Here is an 11,576-nt window from a genome sequence, read left to right on the forward strand (position 1 = left end):
TCTCCCCATAGAAATGTATGTCCACTTTTATATGACACACTTGCACTTCTATATGACACACAAGTACTCAAATACTTGAGTTATTGGACATAACAGCAATGGCTGAACATTTCACACCAACTGATATGCAGAAATGGACCTTGTTTGTATTTTTGTATTTGGTTATTTAAACAGCAGTTTGCATCATCACTGTTTACAGTGTTTTTCAGTTCATGACAGTATTCTCCTGATAACCCCGAAAATAACTTAAATTACATTTTCAGTTTTGATCATACAGATAAGAGCAATATATCTATCAAATCTGTAAAGGGTCTACTTTTTTTGTACACAGGCATAATAAAAACTAAACTTTGTGCATTTAAAAAATAAAGATAACAAACAAGGTGTGCTGTCTGCAACCATTGTCTGCACTGATCTTCATTTAAACACGCATCATTAAAATGAACTGTAATTCAGTGAATACTCAACGAAGAGACATGAGAGAGATATCTATAGAAAGCCTGACATGTCTACTTTTAAACTAAATAAGTGCTGCCGAAAACAAATGTTCTGTATTAAAGTAAACCATATGAAAACAACGCAATGTCCGTTTTTCATGTCTCCCTTCTTTTTCTTCAAATGTGACCCCCCCCCCCCCCCCGCGCTGAACTCCCTTAACTGGAGTAATGATGCAAAAAAATCAGTTTGAAAGTCAGCTTTGATTGTTCCTAATAAACTGTTTAACTGGACTCGCAAGTGGATATTAAATTATGTTGTGGGATAATTAAATGTATTCTAAATAAACTACAAACATAAAATTATATACATTTATCTTGTTCTCACATTCTTTCTTGTAACTCTTCCCCTCTCAGTCACACAGCTGACAGTAAGGCTCATTATGCAGCTCATTATGCAGGACTTCGTCTTCTCAGGTGTAAACCACAATGATATCCATGATAGTTGACGCCTACTCGCATATGACTTTTACCAACAAAAAGTGTCTTAGAAAATTTAAATAAATATATTGTTTTCTGTAAGTGAGTAAACAAGATGATTTTCACATAATTTAGAAAGAAAAATTCTAGGCTACAAGCTCCAGTTCTCAAAAGTCCCGGGAACCAATGTTCTTTATGTGTTTTATGGCCTTATTCCAGTGATTTAACATTTTTAGTTTTTCACTAACCACGCATAACATTTTTTTTCTCAAAAACATAATCATGTACATACATGCTGCATCACATATGCCCAGTTTGTGCTGATTACAGTGAGATTAGACTTTAGCCATTTAGATGTGTATAAGAAACTGAAAAAAGCACAAATGTCAGGGCATGACAAAACTTCTCCAGGCCCCAAAATTACCCTTAGAAGTAGTTATTATTATACACTACCTATCATGATGATTTATGACTTTGACCTTTGACCTTTTGACAGGTTGAACTTCCGGTAACCTTATGATGGATGGGCGGAACAAATGAGATCAAGGGTTAACCTATGACCTTCCCACGCATCGATCATGCGGTTTTGACAGAAAGTTTTACCCTATTGACCTAATTAGTTCTAAATCATGGTTTTGACGGCTAGTTTAAACGGGACATGAAAGACTCCTCACGCATCGATCATGTGGTTTTGACAGAAAGTTTTACCCTATTGACCTGTTAGTTTTAAATTATAAAGGTATATGAAAGACTCCTCAAGCATCGATCATGTGGTTGTGACAGAAAGTTTTACCCTATTGACCGTTAGTTTGTTTGAAGTGTGTGCCGGTTGTTTGAACTCTGCGTCAGTTAGCTTGTTTGAAGTTTATCACAGTTATACGGTTATGTGTGTGGTTATAAGGCTTCTCCCCCTCCCATTACATTTATGAGCGGTGTATAAATGGGGTCGGTGTGTTCTACACGCATCACCGGAAAGGGAAACATGAGCTACATGAGCATGGATGGTTTATCCTCCCCTCAATCGGCAGATTTGGGACTGAGCAACAGGATGTTGAATAGCCTGACTATGGCGCCGAGAAAACCTTTCGGACACATCCGTTTGACAAGTTTTCTCCATGAAATTTCAGAATGGACTAAAGGTGAATTTATGATGCGTAGTAACCGCGTATTCGGATACAAATTTCACAAACCAACTCGAGTCGTTACGCTCTACACCACCGACGGCCTCGGTGAGTTTCAGGCTGGGGAAGACGAGTGTCTGGTATTTCCTGAAAAAGACTGGTCTCTATTTTACAAACGTGTCTGGAATGATCTGAATGACGGCGGCGAGGAGCCTTTGTACGTGGCGGAGTGGGACGGGACGACCCCGAATGTCCGGTACCGTGTGGTGGGTGACCATACTCAAAAGAGACCGAATGATTCTGTTTACATATTCTGCTGTAAAGACAAGACAAAGCTCAACAACACACGGTTTGGACGCATCCTGCCTAACGAGCATCACGATCTGTATGAAATGCAGTTTTTGTTCAAGTGGTGCGATCTGGATCTACTGAATAGGCTTTTTTCAACCATCAACAAAATGTTCAAATGGTGTGACATGCATGACGGATACAACAAAATTAAAGTGCAACTGTTCCACCCCGAGAGATGTGCTCGGAGCAGCACATACTCTCTGCCGTCCCCGCCCATTCACTACAACCATTCTAAAGCTCCACGCTCGGACCTCGTCAAGCGCCGTGTATAAATCAAGGCTGAAGCGCTCCAACGCCCCCCACCCCCACCCCCCCCCGCTCCCTCCCCTTTTTTCCACAGCGATCATAAAATACAGCGACTCGACCCTCCCGAGCATCATTTATAAACCATGGCCGAAGACCACGTATGCAGCTGCGGTATCTCTTTCGACAGCATTCTCGACCCTTCCGACGACGCAACCCTACATACTCCGGCTGACGCCGGCGGTCCATCGGGCCTCCACAACGACTGGGTCTCGGCTAAAACGGTCAGACGGCGCATAGAGTTAGAATCGTGCCTTGAAAATGATTGGGCTCCCAACAACATCGTCACCGCTGAAGCCTCGGACCTCCAAAACTACTTCGGACCATCTATCAAACGTAGCTTAGACTCAGATCTGATGATCGGGACCCCCAGCCCCCAAAGAGGGGACAAAAGTTTAGGGGTCCAATCGCAAGACTCCTCTACATTCGACCGAACCCTTCCTCATTCTAATCCTGACTTCGACGTCGTAGACGGATGTTTCACCGATGTCGGATTCAAAATCGTGAAAGCCGCGACCGTGGTTTTACTGCAACATCTCATCAACGATAAGCAGAAGGACGAGTGCGAGGGTTGCGCGATTGACCATCCTAGTCAGCTGCAACATTCCTGTCTGTTTGACCCTCCCAACTACTACTTTGACACACACTTTGACGAACTTTCGGGCAAGCTGTTTAAACCCTCTTTTCATTCCATCATCACTACCCTCCTGGAGCGGTGCGGATTAAAATCTCAACCCCATCGTATTCAAGGAACAGTCGGGACTATTCTGCGCGAATTAAAAGACGAACCATTCATCGTCTCCAAGGTGGAAGAAATCAGGGCGAGACTTCTGGACAAACCCTGCAAGGAAATAGTCGGCGACGTCGTTGATCTCTGGGAAAATCTCCCAAACGCGAATGGCCAGTGACCAAACCGCCTCCAACATGGGTGCAGCCTGTAGCCTAAAGTACTGTATGGAATTATTGTTTAAAGACCATTACAGAGAGCAGATGACGAATCTCGTGAGCAAGATTATTATGGACGCATCCCACCCCGATACTCCGTGTCACGATACCGTGCGCGAGGCAAATCTAAAGAAAAATATGACGTATATAAGAGGACTGGTTAGCTCGTGGGACTATTTGACGGACAAATGTGTTGACGGTAACGATCCACCCATCGTAATGATAAAACAGGTTCTAGATATGTTGTGTGAATCACGATCCCCGCTCGAGATCACCGATCTGCTGAGTACCTGTACCTACGTGGCAGATGTCTGCACCGAGCTAATGAAGAAATCAAAAGAATATGACTCCGATGATCAGGACGACGTTGTCAAAATCGTCGAAATGATTACAAACGTGGACAAAATTGTTGTAATGTACGTCGATTACATCCTTGACAAAAACATGATGGCCTGCCGCGATTTTCTTTTCTGGTTAGATTACCACTGACGGTATTATTAATCCATTTTGTATCCTGTAACATCCCTGTTATAACCGTTGTACATTTTAGTCTGTGTATGTAACATCATTATATCCATTTTGCATGTTGAATCGTATTAACCCCATTCTTTTTTTTTTTTTAATCAGAGAGTATGTATTTTTTTTACATGTTGTATTTTCCATTTTTACTTATAGCATCTTTCCTATCCTCTATTATATCCATTTTACTTATAGTATTTCTATCATATCCATGTTTACTATCTTTTATTATATCCATTTTACTTATAGTATTTCTATCATATCCATGTTTACTATCTTTTATTATATCCATTTTACTTATAGTATTTCTATTATATCCATGTTTACTATCTTTTATTATATCCATTTTACTCGTAATTATATCCTGTAACATTTTTTTTAATAAAAGATTGATTCAAACCGCTTGTACGCGTCATTCTTTTTGACGGTTGCGACGGCACCATGTCGGAGCTCATGAAAGAGGCTTATTACACCCCCTCCAACCCTGGCTCTTTAGGCGGTAAAAAACGATTAAAAGACGCCGTCTTGAAAGACACCGGGGTCCGTCTAAGCGATAAACAGGTCTCAGAATGGCTGGCTGGTGAGGACGCTTACACATTACACAAACCAGCGCCTATAAAATACAAACGAAACAGAGTGGTCGTGTACGGGGTCGATACTCAGTTCCAGGCCGATCTCGTCGACATGATCGCCTACGCTAAGGATAACGACGGTCATAAATATCTGCTGACGTGCATAGACGTATTTAGCAAGTACGCCTGGGTTCGTGTGTTGAAGAATAAGAGCGGTCTCGAGGTCGCTAGAGCGTTCGAGTCTATCCTCGAAGAGGGCCGCGTGCCTCAGAAATTGCAGACGGATCAGGGAAAGGAATTTTTTAACAAACAATTTCAAGATGTGATGAAAAAGCACGACATTAATCATTTCGCTACCGCTACCGATTTGAAAGCCAGCGTCGTGGAACGATTTAACAGAACCTTAAAAAGTCGTATGTGGCGATTTTTAACGGCTACAAATTCCCGTCGATACATAGATGTTTTACAAGACATCGTGCAGGGGTACAATACCAGTTATCATCGAAGTATCAGAATGAGACCCGTGGACGTCGGTAAAGTAAATGAGGATCAAGTGTTTCAAAACTTGTACGGCGATATAAAGAAGACCGAGAGATCCGTATTTAATTTCAAAGTCGGCGACGTCGTCAGGATTTCTAAAGTGAGAGGTCCGTTCGCGAAAGGTTATGAGCAGAACTACACGGAGGAATTTTTCACCGTATCCTCGCGTATTCCGCGTCAACCCCCGGTCTACAGACTCACCGATTATGACGGCGATGTCATCGAGGGGGTTTTTTACGAAAAAGAGCTGCAAAAAATAATTGTGAGTAAAAACAAATCTTTTAAGGTGGAAAAGATTTTAGGCCAGAAAAAACAAGGGAAATCTACGCTCGTTTTAGTGAAATGGCTAGGGTGGCCTTCAAAATTTAATAGTTACATAGATAAAAAAACTCTGCTGGACTTAAAACACCCCGTCGTTTAACGGACGAGATCATACCGACGAAGGACCGCCATGGACGATCACGGGTTCTACGTCACGTTACCGTGCAATGCGTCGTCGTCGGTTTATCCTGAAAATCGAATATCCTCCTATACGACCAGGTTAGCAAAAGCTATAGACTTGAAAGGACAATGGGAAGTCGGACTCGCCGAAATCGAATATCCTAGAAGTTGGTACAACTTTGATGACGAAGACGGTCATTTCTTCCTACATACGGTCCCGGAACCCCCGGATAGCAAGACCTCCAAAGGCTCTTATACCGGTTTTTCCGCAATTACGAAATTACACATAAGCGGCGGGTACTACGCAAACATTCGTACAATCCTGCGTGCTATAAATCAACTTACCGCACCGGCGGCCGTTTTGAGTCTCGACGAATTCAAAAACAAGGTGAATCTGACCGCGAAACCCAACATTTCGATAAGTTTTCGAGGGAGGCTAGCCACTATTTTAGGAACGACGCTAAAACCTCTAGGAGGTTTAAACTATCATAAAAAACCAGATTTTACCGTAAACGCCGTCGCGGACGCCCCTCATCAATGCGATATCAACGGGGGGTTCTACACGATGTACGTCTACACGGATATTATCCAATATCAAACGGTCGGCGATTCTTACGTTCCTCTTTTGAGATGCGTACATATATCGGGTAAAAGCAACGACTCGGTCATTGCTAGATACGACAACCCACATTACGCATCGATCAGCAAGGATCACATCACCGACATCACCATAGAGCTGAAGGACGATCAAAACCGCAGAGTACCATTTTCTTACGGGAAAGTCATCGTAAAACTACACTTTAAACCGAAAAATGGTTTATTATAGACCCGGAGAGACCGCCGACTACGTCAGCTACTACCGAAATCAGGCCGGCGGGGATTTGCCGGGCTATGCCGGGGGAGGGGTTATGTACGGAGCGGGGTTAGGGGGTCTTTTCAGAGGCCTGTTCAGGATGGCTGTACCTCTGTTAAAAAGAGGATTTAGCATCGCGAAACCCCATCTAAAATCGGCCGCTAAAAATATAGTATCCGACGTCGTCTCAAACGTATTGACGCGGTCTCATGACGATAAAGCTCAAGACGGATCCGGTCTGATGGTCATGGCCCGTAAGAGGATGTCTAAACCACCCGGTGTGAGGAGGCGTGGTCAGTGGGGAAAGAAGAAAACAACACTCGGACCGAAGAAACGCTCAGTCGTACGCAGAAAGCGTAAGGCGGGTGTTAGACGAAAGGCGTCGATCAAGAGAGTCGTAAAAACCATCTTCTAACATGGCGTTATTGCATCGCATGTCGGGGGAGTGCATCAAGTCCGAGTTGGATCTATTTACGGTCCCGCTGACGCAGACCGTTATTGAGAAAAACGGCTATTTAGAAGTAGCCCCATTATCGGCCATATCGTACTCTGCACCGTTGGAGTTTTTTATCGCCGGCAACGGCGACGATTATTTGGATCTTAACAACACGATGCTCTATCTACGGGTGAAAATCACGGGGCCTGACGGAGCAGATATCGCTCACCCGGCTAAGGTGGGACCGATAAATTACCTGGCAGCTACCATGTTTTCACAGGTCGACGTAACCCTCGGGGACCGTCTGATATCTCAGAGCTCCGGAACTCATCCGTATCGCTGCATCATCGAAAGTCTGCTCAACTACGGTAAAGATACGTTGGAAAGTATTTTCAGCGCCGGGCTGTTTCACAAAGACACGGCCGGTCACATGGACGTACACGACCCCGCAGGTCGTAACGAGGGGTTGACGAAGAGATCGCTCTACACCGGCCGAAGCAGCGAGGTGGAACTGTTAGCCCCCATACACAGCGATATATTCTTTCAAGAGAAACTTTTAATTAACGGATTGGATTTAAAATTACGGTTCATACGGGCTAAGGATGAATTCTGTCTGATGAGGTCCGACGACTTGGCTTACAAATTACATATAGCGGCTGCGTCCCTATTTGTCAAAAAAGTTTCCGTATCACCCCCGGTGAGACTGGCTCACGCCCAAACGCTGCTCTCGACCACGGCCAAGTACCCCATCGACAGGGTCTGTCTAAAATCGTTCTCCATACCCGCGGGCTCTCGAGTTTCCAATCAAGAAAATCTGTTTCTAGGAACGCTGCCAAAGTCTATCGTTATCGGTATGGTCGATAACGACGCATTCACCGGCTCCTACGAGAAAAATCCATTCGCGTTCAAACATTACAATCTGGAATTCCTAGCGGTCTACGTGGACGGTCAACAATTTCCCGCCAAGCCCCTACAACCTAATTTCGAGGCCGGTTTGGCGGTGCGCGAATATTATCAGCTGGCGATGACGACCGGGAGACATCTTAAAGATCGACCGCTCTGTATCAGCAGGAATGATTTCCTGAACGGATACACGCTCTACGCATTTAACCTGACGCCGGACGAGGACTGCGGTCAGCACATTTCCCTCATCAAGTCCGGGAACATCAGAGTAGAAGCTCGTTTCAGACAAGCTCTGCCGAATACCGTTAATTTAATAATCTACGCCGTATTCGACAGCCTCATTGAAGTGTCTAACCGTAGACAGGTACTGATCGATCACTACTGAGAGATGAACACGCTACAACTCACAGCTATCGCGGATAAAATAGCGTGCGGGACTCATTTTCTCGGGGTTCTGCCGAGCGATCAACTACCCAAAAAACCGTTGGGGATCTTACCGTCGTTCTGCATCGTTAATACCCACCCCTCTCGATCGCGGGGGGAGCATTGGCTAGCCGTTTATTTAGCGCGAGAGGGGACGGCTTGTTTTTTCGACAGCTTCGGCAATCCGCCCGACAGCCCCCGCTTTCCAATCAGCATCAATAACTTTCTAGACGTCAACGACGTAGACGTATTATACTCCGACAGACGCGTCCAGGATTATTCATCGGATACCTGCGGACAGCACTGTGTGTTTTTTCTATATCATCTAGCCAGAGGTCGCGACTATAGCCACGTGATGAAACTATACACCGATGATTATATTAGAAATGATAAAATGGTGTCCCTCTTTGTGAAGAGATTGAGACCGCATGTTTGTAATGATAAAATGTTATCGTGCGTTCATTGTGTGCAGACATGTTTGACGTATAAATAAAAAAAAAAAAAAGCTTAAACCATTATATTTCTCATCGTCTTTTATTTATTTAATCATAAGATACAAATGAATGAATGCTCGATCTAAGGAGTCGTTACATTTCCAGCCATTGTCGTAGGTCGATAGTCGGCGATTTAAACGGCGAGTCTTCAAAATCTCCACCCGAGGGAAGTGAATATCTCCTCCCTTTTTTTCTTTATAAGGTCTAACGGACGGTGATGGGGGTTCTAAGGGTTTACTCTTTAGAGAGTTAATCGTACGTCTGACCTGTTGGTTCGGCACCGTAGAAAAAGGGATGTTTAATTCGCCAAAGGCGCGTAGAAACTCCAACCATCCCGGAGGTCTCCGTTCATCCCTAACGTTTTGCGGAGCCGTAACATTTTTTAACAAATCGACCATGTGCGAACCTTGTACGGCTTTACCCCTGAACACAAACTCCCCGGATTCGTTCCACGAGCTTAGTCCTTTAGCTTTAGACATCTTGTCTAATATGTATCTGCTGTTTTTCACGCTTCTCGACGGGACGTTCTTCAGAACTTCGGCGACGACGGTCTCCTCGGCTTTACCGTCTTCGACGAAGTTCTGAAGAACGTCCCGTTGTAGGGGCTTGGCGGGAAATTGTTGACCGTCCACGTAGACCGCTAGGAATTCCAGATTGTAATGTTTGAACGCGAATGGATTTTTCTCGTAGGAGCCGGTGAATGCGTCGTTATCGACCATACCGATAACGATAGACTTTGGCAGCGTTCCTAGAAACAGATTTTCTTGATTGGAAACTCGAGAGCCCGCGGGTATGGAGAACGATTTTAGACAGACCCTGTCGATGGGGTACTTGGCCGTGGTCGAGAGCAGCGTTTGGGCGTGAGCCAGTCTCACCGGGGGTGATACGGAAACTTTTTTGACAAATAGGGACGCAGCCGCTATATGTAATTTGTAAGCCAAGTCGTCGGACCTCATCAGACAGAATTCATCCTTAGCCCGTATGAACCGTAATTTTAAATCCAATCCGTTAATTAAAAGTTTCTCTTGAAAGAATATATCGCTGTGTATGGGGGCTAACAGTTCCACCTCGCTGCTTCGGCCGGTGTAGAGCGATCTCTTCGTCAACCCCTCGTTACGACCTGCGGGGTCGTGTACGTCCATGTGACCGGCCGTGTCTTTGTGAAACAGCCCGGCGCTGAAAATACTTTCCAACGTATCTTTACCGTAGTTGAGCAGACTTTCGATGATGCAGCGATACGGATGAGTTCCGGAGCTCTGAGATATCAGACGGTCCCCGAGGGTTACGTCGACCTGTGAAAACATGGTAGCTGCCAGGTAATTTATCGGTCCCACCTTAGCCGGGTGAGCGATATCTGCTCCGTCAGGCCCCGTGATTTTCACCCGTAGATAGAGCATCGTGTTGTTAAGATCCAAATAATCGTCGCCGTTGCCGGCGATAAAAAACTCCAACGGTGCAGAGTACGATATGGCCGATAATGGGGCTACTTCTAAATAGCCGTTTTTCTCAATAACGGTCTGCGTCAGCGGGACCGTAAATAGATCCAACTCGGACTTGATGCACTCCCCCGACATGCGATGCAATAACGCCATGTTAGAAGATGGTTTTTACGACTCTCTTGATCGACGCCTTTCGTCTAACACCCGCCTTACGCTTTCTGCGTACGACTGAGCGTTTCTTCGGTCCGAGTGTTGTTTTCTTCTTTCCCCACTGACCACGCCTCCTCACACCGGGTGGTTTAGACATCCTCTTACGGGCCATGACCATCAGACCGGATCCGTCTTGAGCTTTATCGTCATGAGACCGCGTCAATACGTTTGAGACGACGTCGGATACTATATTTTTAGCGGCCGATTTTAGATGGGGTTTCGCGATGCTAAATCCTCTTTTTAACAGAGGTACAGCCATCCTGAACAGGCCTCTGAAAAGACCCCCTAACCCCGCTCCGTACATAACCCCTCCCCCGGCATAGCCCGGCAAATCCCCGCCGGCCTGATTTCGGTAGTAGCTGACGTAGTCGGCGGTCTCTCCGGGTCTATAATAAACCATTTTTCGGTTTAAAGTGTAGTTTTACGATGACTTTCCCGTAAGAAAATGGTACTCTGCGGTTTTGATCGTCCTTCAGCTCTATGGTGATGTCGGTGATGTGATCCTTGCTGATCGATGCGTAATGTGGGTTGTCGTATCTAGCAATGACCGAGTCGTTGCTTTTACCCGATATATGTACGCATCTCAAAAGAGGAACGTAAGAATCGCCGACCGTTTGATATTGGATAATATCCGTGTAGACGTACATCGTGTAGAACCCCCCGTTGATATCGCATTGATGAGGGGCGTCCGCGACGGCGTTTACGGTAAAATCTGGTTTTTTATGATAGTTTAAACCTCCTAGAGGTTTTAGCGTCGTTCCTAAAATAGTGGCTAGCCTCCCTCGAAAACTTATCGAAATGTTGGGTTTCGCGGTCAGATTCACCTTGTTTTTGAATTCGTCGAGACTCAAAACGGCCGCCGGTGCGGTAAGTTGATTTATAGCACGCAGGATTGTACGAATGTTTGCGTAGTACCCGCCGCTTATGTGTAATTTCGTAATTGCGGAAAAACCGGTATAAGAGCCTTTGGAGGTCTTGCTATCCGGGGGTTCCGGGACCGTATGTAGGAAGAAATGACCGTCTTCGTCATCAAAGTTGTACCAACTTCTAGGATATTCGATTTCGGCGAGTCCGACTTCCCATTGTCCTTTCAAGTCTATAGCTTTTGCTAA

At 45.1% G+C, this 11,576-nt stretch overlaps 2 protein-coding genes across 2 annotated transcripts; one reads left to right on the forward strand and one right to left on the reverse strand.

Annotated features, from left to right (window-relative positions):
- The first annotated feature begins 6,975 nt into the window (after nt 1-6,975).
- LOC113077521 (uncharacterized protein F54H12.2-like) lies at nt 6,976-8,283 on the forward strand. The gene has a single exon (XM_026249887.1). The coding sequence runs from the start codon at nt 6,976-6,978 to the stop codon at nt 8,281-8,283; it is 1,308 nt and encodes a 435-aa protein (XP_026105672.1).
- An 830-nt stretch (nt 8,284-9,113) lies between these two features.
- Nucleotides 9,114-10,407, reverse strand: LOC113077522 (uncharacterized protein F54H12.2-like). Its single transcript, XM_026249888.1, has 2 exons — nt 9,237-10,407; nt 9,114-9,169 (listed from the first exon to the last, which is right to left on the reverse strand). The coding sequence occupies exons 1-2, from the start codon at nt 10,405-10,407 to the stop codon at nt 9,114-9,116; spliced, it is 1,227 nt and encodes a 408-aa protein (XP_026105673.1).
- Nucleotides 10,408-11,576: the final 1,169 nt, after the last annotated feature.

Source organism: Carassius auratus, unplaced genomic scaffold (assembly GCF_003368295.1).
Source record: "Carassius auratus strain Wakin unplaced genomic scaffold, ASM336829v1 scaf_tig00022773, whole genome shotgun sequence".
Classification (NCBI taxonomy): Eukaryota; Metazoa; Chordata; class Actinopteri; order Cypriniformes; family Cyprinidae; genus Carassius; species Carassius auratus.

Coding starts and splice junctions, on each gene's coding strand:
- LOC113077522 (XM_026249888.1), bottom strand. CDS start 10,407: ATGGCGTTATTGCATCGCATGTCGGGGGAGTGCATCAAGTCCGAGTTG. Junction 9,170..9,236: donor CGGGGAGTTTGTGTTCAGGG/GTAAAGCCGTAC, acceptor GCAAAACGTTAG/GGATGAACGGAGACCTCCGG.
- LOC113077521 (XM_026249887.1), top strand. CDS start 6,976: ATGGCGTTATTGCATCGCATGTCGGGGGAGTGCATCAAGTCCGAGTTG.